Source organism: Cygnus atratus, chromosome 2 (assembly GCF_013377495.2).
Source record: "Cygnus atratus isolate AKBS03 ecotype Queensland, Australia chromosome 2, CAtr_DNAZoo_HiC_assembly, whole genome shotgun sequence".
Classification (NCBI taxonomy): domain Eukaryota; kingdom Metazoa; phylum Chordata; class Aves; order Anseriformes; family Anatidae; genus Cygnus; species Cygnus atratus.
The window spans coordinates 43,966,949-43,987,570 of NC_066363.1; the positions used below are offsets into that span (position 1 = coordinate 43,966,949).

Genomic DNA, 20,622 nt, shown 5'->3' on the forward strand with positions numbered 1-20,622 from the left:
ATTTTTCTTGTTTTCTTTGGCATGCTGTGGGGCTGGGGCAATTATTTCTATCTTATTTTTAGTCTTTGACTATCAGTCACGGAGATCTGACAAAACCAAAGCTTCTGTGGCATGGTATACATCATTAAGGATTACATTACTTGTGGTCCTGCTAACAGTAGATAGAAAATAAATACTGTAAAGTTTTCTTGCTTTGATTAGTAATACTCAATCTTTTCTCTTCCAAATGATACTGTGTTGAAGTGATAGCCTGCTCATTTCTTGTTTACTTTATAATCTAGTTCCTATCACACATTTTATTATTTCTGCTGTTTCCCCCTACCTTTGTAGTGCAGTCTTAGATACCAGTGTGAAGACAAAATGTTTTATATTTGTTAACAGCAAAGTGGGTTTCTTCTGGAATTTGTAAGAATAACAAAGACGTGTGTTCTCATAAGTCTGGAATTCAATAATATTACCTAAAATTTACAAGGTACCTAAGTGGTTAGCATTTAATGTCTTCAACCTTTATTGATATGATGAATTTGTCTTGAGTATCAGCTTTGATGTGGAAAGATTTATTTATTTATTTATTTTTTACAGAGGGAGGCTAGTGAATTCTGTAATTAAGTTTTTTTTTGTGTGTGTGTTTTTGTTTTTATTTTTTGGGTGTTTCCCACAGGTTTCCTCCTACTTTTCCCTCTTGTCCCGCACTACAAGAGGTCACGGTATCAGCTCTCCTGAGCTGCACATCCAATATTATATACCTTTTTCTGCAGGTAAAAAATTTTCAGGGAGGCCCATGTGTACGCTGCTGACCAACAAACGGTATGAGTTGCTCTACAACTGTGGAATTCAGCTCCTGCATATCGGGAGGCCTTTAGCTGCCTTTGAATGCCTGATTGAGGCAGTCCAGGTTTATCACTCAAACCCTCGCCTTTGGCTGAGGATAGCTGAATGCTGCATTGCTGCCAATAAGGGGGTAAGTGGATTTGCAAATTCCTTATTTTGTAGTTATGAAATTGTAAGATTGTATAGCAATCTTAGAGCAATAAGATTGTAGTTATGAAATATATTTTCTTTGTGAACATAGGAATTAAACTTTAAGACCCCTTCCAACCCTAGCCATTCTATGATTCTTTCTGAAACTTAAAAAAGCTATTCACAGCAGTTTTGTAGATTTACTTATGCACCAATTACACAGACGCAACATTGAAGTTTAGAGAGTGTGGGGTCCAAAATGCCATTGGTTGTGTATGTGTTGCCCTATAGTTCCAGGTATTAGTTTTATAAAGCATAGTAAAAGCAGGAAGAACAGCTTGCTTCATAGCAATTCTGCAGTTTTCTGTGTCTACCTTACTGGTAACAAATTATACCTAAAGAACACAGAGTTGATCATCTCTAGTGGAAAACTGGGTATGGGAGACTTAATTAGCGTAGATTTAGTGGCAAAAAAAAAAAAAAAAAAAAGAAAGCTAGGAGCCTGTTTACAAGAATAGCGTTTAACAGTTTGGAACAGGGAAAGAAAGTTAGGAGTCACTTCTTCGCTTACTGTAGACCAACTAAAACAGTAGATCATGTCAAGCACCTGGAGCTTAACGTTCTTCCTCCTACAGTTGTAATATTGTATGGAGTACCAGAGAGAGTGAATTTGGGTAACAAAAGCAGCTTGATGTTTCCCAAATTTGTAATCTTATGAGGAAGAAGTTAACTTTGGGTGCTGTTAATATTTAAAGACAAAAGGGAAGTGTTCTTAACTTATAAGATAGATTTGCGACATGGCAAGTGAGGCCTTAAAAGCAATGGTGTGTTTAATTTGACCTTGTAGCTCAATTTACAATAATATACCTTGATGTCTAACTGTGGATTCATATTTATGCCCTGAACATCCTACAGAAAACTAATTTCACTGAAGCTGATTTTCACTTGATATAGTATTTTAGTTTATAGGATATAGATAGATGATTCCCTCACTGCATCTTTTTAACATTTTTTTTCAAATTATTATTTTATGGTAAATGCCATTAACACGTTAATATTCTTCTTTGGATTCTGATAACTTTTTCTGAAAAGTGATGCCTATTTACTAGTATAAGTTTTCCTTACAACTGTAATTCTTTTTCACTAATTCTGCTTACCAGTGAAGTTGTTAAGATGGCTTATAGTTGTTTTTTTTTCTGTTTGTTCTTTTAAAATAAGTGTGGTGTGGAGATGATTCTTGGGACTGATAATTAGTGTGTTAAATTCATTTGATCCCTAGAATATCTACATACACCAAAATCTGTTTAACAAGTTAATTTAATGTAACTTTACATATGTTGTAGTTCAGCGTTATACTCCCCATGGAACAGTTTGAGAGCATTTTGAATGCTATGTAAGCAGGGACAGAAGATGGCAAATTATAGTGACAATTCTGATGTTACTTGGCTGATCATATGATTTTTTTGATATCCTAGTAATTCGTCTAATGCAACTTAGTTCATTTCTCTTCTGCTTTCAAAACAGAGGAGAAACTAGGTCAGTAGGCTATCAGACAAGCTGTCAGAACTAATCTGTGAAAACACTGTGTGCAGTTAAATCCCTCTGCAACACAAGGGCAATAGAAAGTATCTGATCCTTCATGGTACTTAAATTTAAAACTGTACCCATATGGGGGGAAAAAGAAACTATTCTTGCATTGTAGCTGGGTTTGAATTCTGCCAGTCTTCATGTATTTTGCAAAGCTCTCATTCAACAGCCATGATATTTTAGTCCTCCTTTTCTTTCTCTTTTCCCCTTCTTTTTTAGACTTCAGAACAAGAGACTAAAGGTCTTCCAAGCAAAAAGGGAATTGTGCAATCTATAGTAGGTCAAGGCTACCACCGTAAGATAGTCCTGGCATCCCAGTCAATACAGAATGTTGTTTATAAGTAAGTATGTTTTCCATGGGTCGTTATTTTATCATAGCTTTGTTAAGGAATATGTATTTGTTCATCAGGACTCTTAAACTGTCATGGAATAATTGTGTGTTCATTTTGGAATTACTTGTGTAATGAAAAGAGAGAGGTATTCAAAATGCTTGAGTCCTACTTAAACATCATTTGGACGTCTCCTCTGTTATGGCCAGCAGAGGGCTTAATTGTGTATTCGTTGTAACTAAGAGTCATTAATGCTTAAAATCGATTTATCTGAAACTTGCATTTCTAGTTAGCTAAATCGGTCATCGTTTTCTCACTTTAAAATATATATTTTTGGTAATCCACTCTAGAAAATTACAGGTGGAATGTAGTTCCTCTGTCATAAGACTTCAAGAAGTGAATTCAAGCAAAACAAGAGAACTTCTTGTAATTGCCATATAGTTGAACCTGCGTACTTTATTTGGATGTCATGGTATACTTTCCATATATAAGAGTATCAGGGTGTATATATCTTCATAAATAAAATTTGCTCTGCATCCAGGTCTTTCTGGAGCTCTGCTTTTCCTTTTAAATTTAGTAGGATTGGTACTCACCAGCTATCTTCTGTGTCTCTTTAAGTGATGGGCAGTCTTCAGCAATACCTGTAGCCAGTATGGAATTTGCAGCGATTTGTCTAAGAAATGCCTTGCTGTTACTTCCAGAAGACCAGCAGGAGTCAAAGCAAGAAAATGGATCTAAAACTAGTAATCAGCTAGGTGGAAATGCAGAAAACAGTGAAAGCAGTGAAGCATGCAGGTAATCAGAATTTTGAAATACACTTTGAATTACGTATAAAACTTACCTTTTGTCCAAAACAACTGTAGGCTGTGTGCCTGCTCAGTTAAGTTGCTTGTTATTTTAATTACTGGTAGCTAATTTAAGAATTAAATGCTGAATTGATTCCTGCCATGAAACCACTTTAATAAATGAGACAGTGAGATTCTTTTTTTTTTCCACTGGCCATCTTTTTTTTTCTGTTTTGTTTTCCCACACACCCCTGCAGTACCTACTGGTACTTTTCTAATCGTAAGTGAAGTTTCACATTATGCTGATTTTTGTTTGTGTGCTGCATGTATGTCATATGATTTAATATATAAACATCTAGCAACTCAGTTGTAAACATTTCCCTGTGATCCGGTTTGGCATTCATCAGCCCTAGTATGCTTTGGTTTTGTTTTAGAGTAGAAATAGGAAACAAGATATAGAAGATAAGCAACACCTCTACACTATTTTCCTTCATAATAAATTGCATTTTACCAAAAAAAAAAGAAAGTTAAACTCTTTCTTTAAAGCTTCAGAAAAAGTAACTTACAGACAATGTATGTCAAATGTTAAATAGTGAGGAAGTGTTTAACTTTTTCACTAACCCTGAGCTACAGATACTCTTCAGAAGGAAGTTCACAATGTATCTTTGTCCATATCCTGCACTTCCATGAATGACCCTTATGAGAAGTTAAACTTCTAATCTGGAAAAAGCTTTGAGGCTTTATATTAGAGCTTGAACTGAGAATAATTAAAAAACGTGATTTTTTTTTGTCAGTCCGGAGTACAGCTAAACTTTTAAAAGATCTTTGTCAGATGGCAGGATTTACTGCACGAATGTTGTATTGTGTGTGCACAAGGTGCATCCCTGTGTATTCTGAGCTTGCTTGATGACAGACTAGAAATGGGAGTCAGTGGCTGCTGCTGCTTCAACAATATTTGAAGGCTCTTCTCTGTTACCTTTCCTCCCAATGACCAGCTTTCCTGCCAAGAGATCAAATGATTTATAAAAGTCTGGGCTGGTTTTGTGTGTGTGTTTTTTCTTTGTTAATATTTTTTTGCTCACCAATGGTGGTGAACATAGTGAGCTAACTTACCTGTCAAGCTTTATGCAGCCCATTGAAATGAAGCTCCTCTGACTTAAGCTCACAGGGGCCAGTGAGGGGCAGCAATGAAAACAAAATGGTGGCCCAAACACAGCCAAGACCTACTTTTTGTTTGGTTTTGCTTTGCTTCCTCCTTGTAGGAGTAAGGAAAGAAAAGCATGCCCTGTACAGGAAAATCCCTTACTACCTTCTGCTTTCGAAAGGAGATGCTTCTTCAGCTTAAAAAATAAAAAAAGAATCCCTCATATCTCTGTGGTCATTGCTAATTTCAAAATATTCAGGCTCTTCTTGAATTTGTGTATCACGTTCTGAAAGGCTCTAAAAGGATTTGTTCCTTCTGACAAGGGACCCTCTGTGAGAGAGCAGTAAAAGATATAAGGCATTTGAAGAAAATCACACTAATTGAACAGGATGATTTTGAAGCAAATCCCACTAATTGAACAGGCTGACTCTTGGGCAGATTCCTCTCTTATTCACAAGACAACTCTGAATACTTTCAGTGGTTACAAGTATTTTTTAGATCTACTTTTGGCAAAGACGTCCCATGAAGTACCTTCACTACAACAGTGTCAAGTATAGGTTCCCTTCAGTGCTGTTGTTTGAAGGTCTAGTTTGGAATTATCTTACCTGTTTGTAACAAACAGACACGAAACTGTACTTCAGTGGAAAAAGCTCTGTAGTTGTTAAATGGACAGAACTCATTTTCAATTCAGATTGTTTGATCTGTTTGTAAACCATCTCTCTGCCAAGGTGCCACTGTTAACCTTCTCTTCCTGTTTTTCATTCTGGAAGGAGGTTGTCTATCAGTTTACTGGGGAGTGAAATTGCCTATGTTTAAAAATAGAGGGAATATTTGCTCCCCAAACAAACCCCAAGCCTAATTTTAAGAAAGTGGTGTATTTTTTTTTAAGGTGTGTATTTTGAAGTAATAAAAATAAAGGGTAGCTAGAAATTTAATGGAAGCTGTAGTACTTTGTGAGTTTTTTCTTTATAGAATATGTATGTAATTACTAAGGTGTCTAGGACAGCAGCTAGTTTACTGCTTTTCTTACTGGTTGAAGGAGAAGATTACAAATGCAGTAAGTTCTGCATCTTTGGAGTTTAAAGTTCTCGTACTACATGGAACTTCAAAAATAGCTCAAGGCCGTGAAAAGTGGCATGTGTTGTTTGGTGTGTCAGTCAAGTCTTTCCCAGTAAATGCTCCTGTTTTTCCTTATCAGATAGAATGGTTAGTATAAGAGCATTTGCCTCAATTTTTGCATAGCTTCATTTCCCTGTTTTTTAGGCGATAGAATTCTTGCAGTCCTTTTAAATGGAGTGAATAAATATCAATGCTTATTATGCTGAGATTTTAAAAATTATTTACAGTCACTCCTTCTAATTAATATACTGTTTTTATTCTAGCAATAAAAGTCATGAAGGGGATAAATTCATTGCAGCTCCACCTTCTTCACCTTTGAAGAAACAGGAATTAGAAAATTTAAGGCAAGTAAATAACAAAAAATATTCACAACTAAATGAGCCCCCTCTTGAACTGTGCTATGATTCTGGAGTCATTGCTAGCTTTTTTGTTTTTTTTTTAATGGTGTGGCACTTGCAGTATTGCATTGTAGTTGTTGATGTAAGGATGTCTTTTTTTTTTTTACGTGCGTGTTCTTCCTTTCCTCAAGGCTTTGAGTCAGAACAAGCAGAAACCCTGCAGAATTTCAAATCTGATTATAGATAAGTCTGTTTGATCCCGCTATTATAGGCTTGCCATTAAATATTTGGTAAAACCAAAAAATCAAGGTCTATAAATGACAAAGCTAAAAATCTGACAATGGCTCTTCTGACTAGCAGAAGAGGGGGAAATTACAGTATAGTACCTTTACCTTTTAAAGACTTGGTAAGGCTGGTTTGTGAAGTCAGCCCACAATATTATGTTCATCAATGTTAAATTCTTGCTGAATGGAACAAAAAATCAAAGTGGTAAAAGCAGCTATACTGCTTTCAAGTCAGAGTGGTGCTCACAAAGAAGCTGAATCAAAAGCTGACTTTTTTTGTGGAAGTTAGATATTAAACAAAACCATGCATTTAATTGAAGAAAGAACAAAAATCTATTGAAATAATCCTGTTGGTGACTTTATTTCCTTTAATGTAATAGATAAGGCAGGATTTCTAAGGCCATTTCTAGAGTAGGGTTTAAGTTTGATTTTGCCGTGTGTGGGGAGAAGAGAGAGGATGTAGGGGTGGAGTGTTGCTGTTTGGTTGTTTTTTTTTTCTTCTCCCCTACACAGTTCTCATCTGGACTAGGGATGAAATCTTTAATAATCCACCCTTCCCATCAGTTTATTCTTTCTTCCTTCTCCCGACTATGGCTTAGACTAAAACTTTTTTATTTTTAATTAACTTACTATTATCACTTTTTCATATGTTACTTGGCTTTTAAAGTAATAAATGTTCTAGAAATACTTTAATACCATCCCAGTTACTGAATAGCAAGTGATGGCAGCTTTCAGGTTGCTTTTATACTTTTTTAGATGTTTTGGTTCTAAATAAAGTTTTTTCCATGAGCGATAATGAATTACTGTAAGATGATTCTTGGCTTGTCAGATCTCATGGATTCTTTGTCTCAGTTTTGACTTTGCATTTTGGAAGAGATACTTGAGCAAGGAATCTTGCACTAAATATTTGCACAAGTATCTGCAGTTTGGAGTTTTTATCTTCCTAGAATTTATTCAACATTATTTGGCCAGGTGTTATTTTATAATCTAGATTTTATAATCTATAATATTGTATAATTTTCAGTTCAGATAACCTAGTCTTCTCTGGACTCTTCACAGCTATTTTTTTTTCTTTGATTGCTGCAATACTGTAGATAGAACTAAAAATAGATCTAAGACAAATGTGAGCCTGACAACAGGTTACAGGGCTAATTAGACAAAATAAGCCTAAGCTAGTGCGCTTGGCTTTGCTTTTGTAGTAGGCTAGTAATATGTAAATGCTTCCACTGTTCCCTGTGATAGACAATAATTTGTGCTGCAACTTGATCATTGTTCTAAGCCTTAAATTTCTTGGCATTGTAGTGCAAACAGCCATTTTGTCATGTAGTTTCTTTTCACAGCTTAAACTGTTATTGCATGTTATGTACAATTCCTTCTGTCCCAGGTGACATTGCACAATGATGGCAAAACAGAAAAATCCCTGTCATCAGGTAGCTTTTCCACTTGAAACAAATCCATAGTTTGCGCAGAATAGAAGGAAAAATTGCCTTTGTCCTGGCATTTGACTTCCTTACCATGGAAGAAGATGAATAAAACTTTACTGCAGTGTTTTTGCATTCCCAAAGATCTTTGAACTACTTATTTGGGGGAACGTAGGCTACCAAACACAATAACTCCTATTTGTCCAAATGAGTACTGTGTTATCTGAAATCTCTTTATATTTCCCCAATAAGATCATCATATGCTGAAATGTTAATGACATTGTTCAGGTGGCTGCTAGCCCATTGAGAATCTCTTACTATAAAGCTCACACCACCTCTTAAAAAAGAAATCTGTTTTAAGTTTCCATTATGGACAGAGCATACAGTAATTTCCCACTTAAACTCTTGAGTAACACTTTGTTCCAGCCTAACCCCAGGTAACCTGTGTTTTATAATGACCAGTGTAACCTTTACTTAGCTGCATTGTGTATAGCAAATCTACTTGTATTTGTTTAAAGGCAATTTAGCAGTAGTCTGTGAGGAGACGTTACTGAGACCTTGATTATTTATTCTGCAGTGATGCAAGAGTATACTCCTTGAAATAGAAGGCAGTGGATTAAAAACAGTGTTGTGGTGTGTTTTTGTTTTTTTTCCTCTCCAGACTTGAAAATGTGGTTGCCACATGTCAAGATTACACGGTGTCATATCGTGGTTTTTTTAAATGCATAGCCTTTTCTTTCACAATCAGCTGTTATCTACTGATGAAACCTGACAGCCTGTCAGGAAAAACCTACCAGTTTAGCAAGAACTATACTGCTTCTGGTAAAGAACGTCATGTAAAGAAAAGAAAAGCATTGATCTTTTTTTTTTTTTTTTTGTAATACTTATTTGACTGCTGGTTAAATCCGTGAGACTAGACATCCTTAGAGTGTGACTCTGCTAAAACTGGTCCTAGGTTTCTGCAGATAGCTATGAAAATGTGATAGACTCAAATGTTAATGTATTACTGTTGGCTTGCTCACTGAGCAGCTAAGTGGGAAAGTTAAAATCCTTGTCCAGTCAGGAAAAATTAAGAGAAATACTGAAATGGCAAGGATTGTTCTGAGGAATAGTTTTTCCCCTTGCTGACGATCACTCAATTGAGAAATCTCCACTGCTTCTGGTACCGACATGGAGGACTTAAATGTTTGGGATTTTTTTACAGGATTTTGTACAGTTGCACATCCTAATACGAGTTTAAAATGACTGACTTTGCCCCTAAATGACTCTTCAAAATTAAAAATAGCCTCTAAGCAAAGCTTAAGTGTTGGGTGTATTGTTTGGCACTTGTGTGCAAATTAGTTGAACAGACTTTTCAGGTTAGCGATGTTCTCCAAATGATTTGGAGGTGTCATTTTTATGCCTTCATGGTAGGTTTTGGAGGAGTGGATTTGCTCTGGTTAGCCTTTTTTCCTGTGGAATAGGCTACACTGAATATGTAGGTTAGGTTGTACAAACTCAGTCAGTGTGGGCTGACAAATCTCGTTCCCTGAACCTCCCAGGAGGTTGTTTGACATAATCTGGCAGTTTAAAAAAACATTTTTCTTTTTCCTAGTGCAAAGGCAGTTTTATTTAGGGAATGGAGGGGCTCAGTAACGCTGGAAGTCTCCAGTGCTTAAAGACGACCTGCGGAGTTTTGTCAGAATCGTGACCGGGGTGAAAAAGTAGTTTGTCTTTTCCCTTGTGGTGCAATTCTTCTGCTCTGATTAGCTGTCAGATCTCTTGAGTGTTTGGTTTGGCTGGTTCAACAATGAATCCAAGTGCGCAGTAGTATTGCACGTAAGAAAATGTGAATGTTTTCTTCAGAAGACTTGAAGAGATTCTTCAGCACAAGGCCTTAAAGGGCTTAGCTGGCAATGAATCCTTCGAGCAGAGAAATAGGTTTCCATTTTGTCGGATCTATCTGCTGTGTGATTGGAGCATGCCTTTTGTTGGAATTTATGCTTTCAAAAGCAAAAATAGTTTTAAAATGCTGTGGTGAATAGAAGGCTTGTATTGACTTAAAGGGTAGGAGCAACCAACTCTGCAGGCCTTGACTTGTGCGTAAAGGTATTTAGCATCTCTGCTTGTTGAAAAGTTGCGCTTCCTTGAGGTCAAGAAGAAAAGAAGCTGGTTAGAAGCAGGCCATTATTTCAGGGATTTTTTTTCCCATTTCCCTCCCCCTCCCCACAGTCACAACCTTTCAGAAATATTTTAGGTTGCGGACTTGAGCTGGGGAAGCTTTCCCCTCTTTCTTGGAAGCTTTTGTATGTGCTCAGATTTGATGTGACATCTGGGCATGGTAAAGAGGAAGTGGGGGGTAGGGAGAAACACTGGAGAAGTTTCTTATCCTGCTTGTGCATAATTAAAGAGCATGCCTCCTGGGAACCAGGAATAAAGGCACCCCAGGCCCTGCCATGAATTACATGACTTACTGCTGGACTCAAAGTGGGCTTGACAGTTGCCAGAAGGTTGGCGCGGTAATAGCCCACCTCCTGGCAGGAGAGTCGAAGGCTCTTCTTGCTTCTCTCCCAACGTGAGACCTCGCTAAGAGGATCCACTCTTCCTCCCCGGAGGAGAACAGAGTCCATGCTCACAGCAGGGCAAAGCGGGCACAGGTTTGTGCCCTGAGGGAGGACAAGGCGGCCTGCGCTCAGCGGTGCCTTGCCAAGTGGAAAATAGCCCCATGTGCCGCGCTTGGGGAGGGAGGGGGGCAGGGACACGGAGGGGAGTTACTACCAACTGTAAAGCTTGGCTTAATGATGGCATCCTGACGTGGGATTCTTGTTTGAAGATGGAAAATGGGAGTAGTTCAGATTTCGTTACAAGAACTGTCAGATTTTTGGGCTTTTGGAAACACATGAAAGTCTGTGACGGCAACAAAATGCCACATAGCGAATCAGGCTCTTGGCAGAGGATTGCAACTCTCAATGTGACACAGAACTGGAAACAACAAAATTTCCTACAGTTTTGTCTCCTTGTGTACAAATGTTGTAAAATACAAGAGTGAAATATGTTAAAACTTAATTGACTGCAACAACGCAGCTGTAGTTCAAGGTGATTTATAGGATTGAGAGTTACAGAAATCTGTTACCCTTTGTTGCCGGAAGAGGGGGAGGGCAGAGAAACGCAAATGAAAACCCAGAGTTTAAAGAATAAAAAGAGGGCAGGAAAGTCCATGAGAAAAATGACGTGTGGTGAGGTCCATTGGTTATTAATTGTCAAATTTCAAAATCATACTGTGGTGATCGCAGTGGTGATCTTTGGTTTGTACGGGTAGAACACAGCATATGCATCTCCTCATTCAGGGAATGCAATTGAGGCCCCAGTTAAAGAAAGACCAGCTCCTTTACTTTGTAGTTTGATGTGAAGATATTATTGAAGAGTTACGATTTATTTCCTCAACACTTAAATGTCTTTCATTTTGAGTTTCTGGACAGTTGGTGAAAAGTGGAGGTCTTTGCATTTTATGTTAGTAGAAAACTATTCCATCTAGTGACTAACTATGTTAAAGCTAATGTAATCTTTTGCATGTTTGCTGTTACAGCACGCTCCAGAAGCCAGCAAGTTTTTTTGTTGTTGTCTTTTGTTTTTTTGAGGTATAAGTTAATAATTCCAAATATTTTTCCTTGAATGTAAAATAACTTCAAGTAAGAGCTGAATGTGGTGTTTCTGTATGGCTGTTAAAATTTATATGTAGTTAAACATTTGTGTATGAGTAGTTAAAGATATTAAGCTATTTGTATTGTATATGAAGTTTCTTTATTGCTTTTATCCTGTATAAATCAAATCTGAAATGTAGTAGGAAAACAAAAGTTATTCTTAGTAAGACCAGAATCATTTTAAAGATTATAGACTGTGCTGTTATTCCTGCTTCTGTTCTTTTTATACTCTGTGTAAGAAATGTTATATGTCTTTAACAAATGTCCAGCAAATCCAGATAAAGGAGAAATTTTACGGCTGCATTTGAAATCACAGAATTTTCTGTTTAACATATTGGTTCCCTCCTTTTTTTTCTGCCTTTTTTCCCTCCAGGTGCTCAATACTTGCCTGTAGTGCTTACGTGGCTCTGGCTTTGGGTGATAACCTTATGGCATTGAATCACGCAGATAAACTCCTTCAGCAACCAAAGCTGTCAGGGTCTCTTAAGTAAGTCTGACGTGACCATTTCTTCTTTCTCAGCCCTGCTTTTTGCTGGAGAGTTCTGAGTTGAAGCTTCCAATGTCTGTAGCTGCTTGCCCATTCTGTATCTGATGCAAAGAATTGCTTCGCGTGCTCCTGTTCTTGTTGAAGCTCTGACTAAATGTTCATTGACACGCAGGAACGTGAGTCCCCTTGTTTGTGTATGAATTCCGTGTAATTCAGAATCTATTGCTGCTCTTGTTGCTATTTGTTAATCTTCAGCTGCAGTTCCCGTTCAGTGGCAGGACTGTCAGGTCTCTGTCCTGGTTCACTGTGGGGCAGCACCTACTTGTGTTGGCACAGCACAGGGGGCAGGAGTAAGCAGCTAGGTGCGGACAACTGCTTGAGCCAGCATGCAGCTGAAAACTCACTTACGAAGCTACAGCCTCAGAGGGGTAGTAGGTTTGCTCAGACAGCAGGGCACCAGGCCTTGGATGTGCAGGATTGTCACTTCACCTCTTGCTGTTACTTATAGAAGTTCCGTTCTTCAATTTCTGTTTTTCAGTTCTAACTGGGCTGTTATCTTTTTGGAAAGATACACAAACCTCTTTCTGTTTCTGCTCACCAATTCTGATACACCTCTGCAAATTCGAAAAAAGGAAGCTCTGGCCCCATCCTTCTGGTCTTGTTTGTGCATTCAGTTCCTGTGTATTCAGTTTATCCAGTTTATTCAATTCAGACAGGAATTGAATAAAATATACAAGAGGCTTTTATGGTAGTAATGAAATTTGGCAAAACTGGTAACATACTAACAGAGAGCAAGCTAACTTGTGCTTATGTATACTGGCAGCATTCTCTAAAATTGTCCGTGTCAATTAATTTCTTTGGCTCCCATGCTTCAAACTACAGTAGAAGCTCATCTTTTTGCGCAGTCTTTGTAAAAGCAAGATTTTACAGGCTTTGCAAGGTAACGCGTAGTTTTCTAAAGGCAGTGTTACTGTTATGTGATGCAAGAAATTCAAGGTGACAGTTGTTTGCAAAGATGTAGAGCCATGTATCTTGGTCTCAGGAAGCTAGGCTTTTGTGCAGACTGGGAATACTGAGTTATTCCTGTTTTCTTAAGCAAAGTAAGTTAGTTACATGTAGGGAGTTTTGCTTGTTTTAACAGTTCTAAATTACAGAAGTTACTTTGGATGAAATTCTACTTGTTTTTTAATAATTCAGTACAACCAACTGTACAGTTAAATTGAAATCTACTGTATGCAGCTACATACTCAACTTCTGTTGCAGATTAAGCATCAGCAAATGGTGTTCTCAACTAACAGGATTCTTTCTCTTCCAAATTTGAAAAGAAAAGCCGCTGATTAGCTGAGGTGAATGATAAATGTCAAAACATCAGAATTGTTTAGCACTTTTATGAAGACTTGCACTTGGAAAGGTGTTTGTGCCCTGTGGATAGGTCTGCTTAGTTGGTCTTCTTAAAAACCTCTAATGCAGATATTTTACAGAATTAGTTTAACTCTTTATTGAATGTGAAGTCACTTACACCTCAAATTTGAGGTGTATCAATATTGTGAGGGTGTTTTTGTAAGCATTTCTTTTTTAATTCTTTGAGATGAAGCCATACTGAAGTACTGTCTGTCTAGAATGGCTGTTCCTGTGCATGAATTAGTTGGTGTTACTCATGTACAGAATTTTTTGGAACACTAGGGTGTAAAAAGCAGATGTCAGAATGGGGTATTACACAAGCAAGCTTACTTCATGCATGTGCATTAAGTAGTAGTCGTCATGTGTTTAAGTTAAAAACTGAAGTAATTTTGTCTTGTATAAGAACAGTGAATTTTGGGGGTGGTTATGCTGACATTTGTACCTGACCCTTTTCCGTTGTAGGTTTCTCGGGCATTTGTACGCAGCAGAAGCTCTCATCTCTCTAGACAGAATATCTGATGCCATCACTCACTTGAACCCTGAGAACGTCACTGATGTTTCCCTTGGGATTTCTTCAAATGAACAGGATCAAGGTTAATGAATCCACACTTGATTAGAACTGGTCATGTTTTCAGCTGCTTTCTTCCTATAACTTTGTGTATAAATACAATGATGATTAACACCGCTTGTTTTAAGATGCTAGATTGTTTGGGGTTGGTTTGTTCCTCCAGGCTTTAGTTCCTGCTTTGACTTTGTTTTGTCTTTTGCATGCCCGTCCTTCCTTTAGCATGTCTAATTCTGTAATATAAATAGAACTGTATATTGTAGTATTAAGCATAATGTTTTAAAACTCCTTTTGTTAAATATGCAGTTGTGGTTAACTTGTGCTTCATAGTTTCTCCTCAGGCTTTTTAGTCTCTAAGCCAGGGCTTGTGTGAGAGATAGGAGTAGGGAGAATGTAATCTGTATCTTGCAGTGCTTCCAGTTGGGAGTGTGTAGTCTGTAACAAAAATACTTCAAGAGCCCACCTGCATAATTAAGACTACAGCAGCTCTGATTTCAGTCAGATGACTGCGGTTTACACTTCATTGTTCCTATTTGCCAATCTAAAAGTTCTTAGGGAAACAAAACATAACTATGGGAAGCCTCATGTAGCTTAAACTGTAGAGCAAACTGATGTGTTTTCCCTCTGCTGTGTCAGACCATGAAGGAAGAAGCAGATCTGTATCTGTTGACCTGTAACTATAATTTTTGTAATGAGCTTTAAAAAAAGCTCACAGAAAATGATATTTTTGTGTCTGTTTTTACTTTGTAGGGTCTGACAAAGGAGAGAATGAGGCAATGGAATCTTGTAAGTACCAGCCAGCATATTCAGCCAAGTACAGGAACTTATTTGGCAGCTCCGAATAAAGGTCTTAAAAAAATAAATATTTTCTTCAATTGCAGCTGGCAAGCAGACCCCACAGTGTTATCCCAGTTCAGTCACATCTGCACGAACAATGATGTTGTTTAACCTCGGAAGTGCTTACTGCTTGAGGAGTGAATATGACAAAGCTCGAAAGTGTCTCCATCAGGTATGAAAAACAAATCTTAAGAGAGCTCTAGGGACAAATGTACGTCCTTCAAAGTGCCATTTAGATCACAGCAAATCCTGGTGATTTCATAGCTCAACATTTATTTGTTGACTCTGCTGAGATGGCAGCTCTGTTCTGTCTTAATGAACCAACCTGTATTAGTAACGTAAAGGAATTCCAAAGTTATTACTTGTAAATAGTTCAGTACTGTTTTTGAAAGCATTTCTTTTAGATTGTGTCAAAACAGTGGAATATGACTATGAAGCCATTTTTCTAAATTTTTTAACAGTCCAGTAGTAATCGTTATATTCTAGAGAAGGTTCTTGAGGGCCTTGAATTTCCTTGTCTTTAATTAGTTAACTCACCATCTAAGCTGTGAACTTCAGGGCTGAGAGAACAACTACAATCTGCTGGAGGTATGGTTCTTGCCTGCCAGATCTGGTGAGATCAGGTCTGTTGGGGGCTGCTCACTCCCCTTCTTTCAGTAGAATAGACCCAGGTTACTACTGGGTGCTGAATTTGACCTGTTGGATGTGAAACAGTATGTAGACCACTTTCTCTTGAGCAGGTTTAGTGGATGGCTGGATCAGCCTGTATTTTATTTAGCTTGTTAAATAAGTGGTTTCTCCTTGGGGAGCATCTCCACCATCTGCTCCTTGTAGAAGGATGCAGATACCAGGTACCACTACCAGGTAGCCCTGTAGCAAATGATCTTGCACCTCTTTTTGATCAGAAATCAGTCCTGTTAGCTTTTCACATTTTGTGCAGATACATCCTTTCTCAGGAAATGGGTTGATCTCAAACACAATTTACTTCTACAAATGTATAGAGACAAATATGTGTTTTTCCTGCCCTCTGGATTGGGCCCTTACAGAAAAGATAAACTTTCAGGATTCAGCCTTACTGTCATCATAGGAGTCATCCTCATACTAGGATTATCAAGTGTCCACATTTGATAAATAACTGAAAATAGTAAGTTTCAGAGGTGGGGACAAATTCTTTATTATTTGTCATTTTTCTTGTTGTTCAAGGCTGGGCTTTACCCTGCAGAACTGTTGGTTTGGTCCTTACACACCAACATGATGATGATATCCTGTGACCTGGGAAGAGGGAAGGCAAAGGATAAGGAGAGAAATAACATTTTCCTTTGAAAGGCCTGGTAGCTCTCCTTCATCTTCTTACATTCTCCTCCCTCTCCCAGTGAGATTCTGGAGAGACCTTCTGTTTGAACCAAAGGGAAGGAGCAGCAGTCTGATACTTGGCATGACTCCCGGCATAGAAGCTGGTGAGACAGAAAGCAGGGACTTGTCTGGGGACTGCTGGAGGCAGTTCTGCGGGGCTCTGTTATTCTGAAGGCTCGTGGCTCTGGGCACATCTCAGCTGGAGCACAGGGACTTACCTGCAAGCCAAACGAAATCAAGGGCATGTACCTAGTGTGTAGGAGGTCAGGAATAGGGAGTTAGATCTGAAGCTAATATAGAAGACAGCATCGTTGACTTCATAGGTGAAAACACTTGTATATTTGCTTATGATGATCCTTGTTAACTTTGTATTCTGAACTTCGGAGCAATGGAGGTTACCTTCATCCGTCATCTCAGCAGGAAATCGCAGTAAATTGGCCCAAGAATGACAGACTCGTATTGACATAAGCATACAGCAGATGGTGCTGCTAATTAGTGTGAAACAATCTTGCAAGGCAGACAATCTTTCAACCTCTCCTTGCATGCATGAGTCTAATGGTGTGTATTAGTTTGAAAAATCTTACTTTATGGATTGTTATTTGCTTTTGTCAGGTAAGATGATGTTAATGGTCTTGTCAAGAGGCATTTTTTGAGCTGGATATTTCTCTAAAGCACTCTTTCTTCCCTCCCACCTTCTTTTTCAATAAGGCTGCTTCATTGATCCACCCCAAAGAGATCCCTCCAGAGGCTATTCTGCTGGCTGTATATCTTGAATTACAGAATGGTAAATATTACTTTTTTTTTCCCCCAATGTTAAAAGCCCTAATATAATACATAAAATTAGTATGTAATGTTGAGTGTAACATTTGGTATTTATAATATCTTAGATCTTTCCCTGAAGTTCTCAGTTAACACAGGGAAAGCATTAGAACACATTTGTAAAGTTGTGAAGTGTTCTGTCAATCTAGATTTGGGATGTATGGGGAAGAACAGTTGTCATCATTTCTAATCTTTAGAGTTGTGCCAGCATTTTGAGTGATATCCTTTAGGCCCTATCTCCATTTTACACTGCTATGGATCTATGTATCTGTACCCTCATTTCCATGGAGCAATTACTTGTGAATGCGGGTTTTATAACTTCATAATGGTTGTGTTTTGATAGAAGGCAGTTTATCTTAGTTGGCTAGCAATTCCTGCTGTTAAACCTGTAAAACACACATGTATAAGAGCAGGACTGCAGTAAACACCTGACATTCTACAAATGCATCTTCTGAGCCAAAATCTCCTATACTTTGTCCAGAAATCAGCAGTCTTGAATAGGCCCAGTAAAACCTGTGATGAGGTTTATACTATAGTAAGAGGGCTTCAAAGGTTTTACAGTAAAAGAAAACTCAAGTCTAAGTTCCCAAAGAAGCTATGTCAAAGGCTGTGCAGCAAGTACTCTATGAAACAAAGCTTGTACTATTGGTAACTCTTCCAAAATCCATCCTTTTCATGAAAATGCAGTGAACTTAAAAAAAAAAAAAAAAAAAACAACATGCATAATGGGAAAGCTTGTACTTGGATTCTGCAGTGTGAGCAGATTGAATCACTGTACTTGTTTCCCTTTAGGTGTCTTGCATGACAGGGAAGCAGAGGACATGAGCTTATTTATTCTGAAAAAAAGTTTTCCTTATGAAAATGTTTCTAAATTGGAATTTTGGAAACGTTTCTTTTTGCAACAAAGAAGCACAAAACAGAAGAGAGTACCAGAGGGGCTAAAGCTATGTTTTGTTCTAAGAATGGCAACAAAAAGGCACTTCTCTTCTGAAACTAAAACATTAGTGAAAGCAAAATATTTAGGAAGAGGAAAAATGTTCTTTTCAGAACTTAACAGGTTTCCTCCCACAATTATAGAGCTCCGAGTACATAGATATTTAGTTGATGGGCCATACATACAGTTGAAAAATCACACTTTTTTTTTCCTTTTAAAAACAGATTTTAAATATAAATTCTTGACACTTGCATTCCAGTTCCTTAGTGTGACATTGTGAGGGCATTTTGTGTGAGAGAATCTCTGCTCTAGCTGTAGGAGTGAGAAGAGGTACCTTCAGAAGTTCAGAAGGGGCTCTGGCACCTTCCAGTTCCAAGGTTAAAGCTTGATGTCTTCAGCTAAACAGAGGTAGAATCGAGTACTAGGATTCCAGATTTGCTTCTGTTAGTGCTTTTAATGGCTGTGTCCTTCACTGAATAGGAAGCTTGCTTGTGTATGTGGTCTGGCCACAGGGCTGACAGGAAATGATGCCAGGGCTCAGGCATCACTGTTGACACAAAGGAGCTGAAAAGTCATACAAAGCTCTTCCAACTTTTTTATTTTTGAATTGCAGGTAACACTCAGCTGGCATTGCAGATCATCAAGAGAAACCAGCTTCTCCCTTCTGTGAAAACACTCTCTGACATGCGGAAGAAGCCTGTTTTTCAGCCAGTCCATTCAATCCAGCCCATTCAGATGCCAGCTTTCACCACTGTTCAAAGGAAGTGAGGGTTTGATTGAGCTTGCTGCTGCCCTTTCTATGAGGGCTTGGGATTTTGTATATTTTTTTAACCTAGGACACCTGCATACCCGAGGTTGCTGGAGTGTGTTCATTTCTGTAAATTTTTAATAAAACACCTAAATGCCTCTAGTCATGTCTTTTTGTTTGCAAAGCTTATGTAATAGAGGAAGAGATGTTGGTATCTGTTTCAAACATGAATGGGAGTTGACTTAGCAGGAGGGGGGGGGGGTGTGTGTGCTGCAGAACAGTGTTGCTTTAGCTAGTCCATGTGCCTTTGTCCTAGTGGAAGGTGCGATGGTGCAGGTACAGTTGAAGAGTGCCTGTCTGTAAGAAAAAGGATTGGGTTTGTGGGTGGTGGGTCTCTTTTTGTTTGTTTAACGTTGGGGTTGGAGGACTGTATTTAAGAAAAAGTTTTCTGCCTTTTGCTCAGATGAAGCAGGTGTACAATAGCCAGCAGTGTGAACTTTGCTTATATACTGTGAACACCAGCAACCAGATACGCTGTCCTACCTTGAGCCTTAATCCAGGGGTAAGATAATCAGGGCCCAGTGTGGAATGTAGCCACTCTCTCCCTCCCCTGTTCCTGGCTATTTTGTGGTGTTTCAGCTATTCTGAGGTGATCATTGATGGATAACACCTTATCTCCCTGTGCTGTGGCTCTTCTGCCATTGTACTTTGTCCTCAGGCCCTTCAGAGGGCCCTTAACACTGCCCCTCCAGAAGGTCACAGAAACCAGTGGCTACGGGGGGAGCAGAGCCTGAAACTCCCGCTCTCAGTACTGTGAGTTGTGCAAAGGCTTTGCCACAACAAAACAAGCCACAGCTGCAAGCATGACAGCAAGTTTATTGAAAAATGTACTAGTTGCAGAATGAGTATAGCAGTGGCTGTCCCTTCAGCGGGAATACTGAAGCAACCCTGTTAACAGGTCTCTTCTGCTAGATGACAGCCTTCCCTAACATCATTTTAAGGCTTTCAGAGTACTGATGCAACAGCAATTTCAGCAACTTTTCCATCAGTTGATGTAAGTGGTGGCACCCTTACTGTCCTCATGTAGGGGTATAAAATTTTTTTTAAATTCTTTAAAGTCTTTTTTAAGAAACAAAACATCTCAGGAGCACCTTCCTAAAAAGGCGGGAGCCCAAAAGCTGATCCATCGTTCAAGTCAGAGTGACTGATTAAACACAAAAAGGTTCAAGATGCTCGCTGTGTGGTCTCAGGTCTTGAATAGAGCAGATTCTTCTCTGCCCTTCCCAGCCCCCCGAGGAATGCAGGGCATTCACATGCAAAAAATGCTAATGCAGCGCCCAGCTCCACCCCGCGGCATGCAGCGCTGCCCTGCAGCTCGGGAAGGATGATGGAGTTGGCCTGCCCCAAGCCCCGCGCCGCTTATCGCAGCTGCATTTGCATGTGAGCAGAACCATTCATCCCCTGCTCTTCAGAAACCCAGAAACGGTGCCTCTGCCCTAGGGAGGGCTTCGGGATTTATTTTTTTCCCCCCCCATAAAGAAGGGTGAGTGGTGGCAGTTTTCAGCTGCTAGGAGCATGAAGCTGCACCAACATGATGGAAAAAAGTTATCAAAAACCCCTGTGGCCAGGAACCCCTCTTCTCTGGCACTGCCATAATCAGTAGTGCCCTCCATTTCTTTTTAAGATCCAACAGGTAAAAACTGAAGGTTAAGTAAAACAGCAAGCAGGCCTGGAGTGAAAGCATACAGTCCCAATTGTGTTTGAGTTTGTGAAGTCAGTGCAAGTTACTGTTTCCTGAAGGGTGCCTGTACCTGGTGCAGGGGTCTCTAAA

At 38.8% G+C, this 20,622-nt stretch overlaps 1 protein-coding gene across 2 annotated transcripts in view; it reads left to right on the forward strand.

Annotated features, from left to right (window-relative positions):
- Positions 1-18,954, forward strand: part of CNOT10 (CCR4-NOT transcription complex subunit 10) — a 31,942-nt gene extending 12,988 nt beyond the window's left edge. The window contains exons 10-19 of one of the 2 annotated variants that reach the window (XM_035549866.2): positions 759-961; positions 2,767-2,888; positions 3,495-3,671; positions 6,188-6,268; positions 12,021-12,134; positions 13,998-14,128; positions 14,851-14,886; positions 14,982-15,109; positions 16,999-17,074; positions 18,657-18,954. In XM_035549866.2, the coding sequence (XP_035405759.1) occupies positions 759-961; positions 2,767-2,888; positions 3,495-3,671; positions 6,188-6,268; positions 12,021-12,134; positions 13,998-14,128; positions 14,851-14,886; positions 14,982-15,109; positions 16,999-17,074; positions 18,657-18,811 (1,223 nt within the window). In that variant the 3' untranslated portion in view covers positions 18,812-18,954. The remainder of the gene's footprint in view (positions 1-758; positions 962-2,766; positions 2,889-3,494; positions 3,672-6,187; positions 6,269-12,020; positions 12,135-13,997; positions 14,129-14,850; positions 14,887-14,981; positions 15,110-16,998; positions 17,075-18,656) is intronic. The other variant, XM_035549867.2, reaches the window with a different exon arrangement.
- Positions 18,955-20,622: the final 1,668 nt, after the last annotated feature.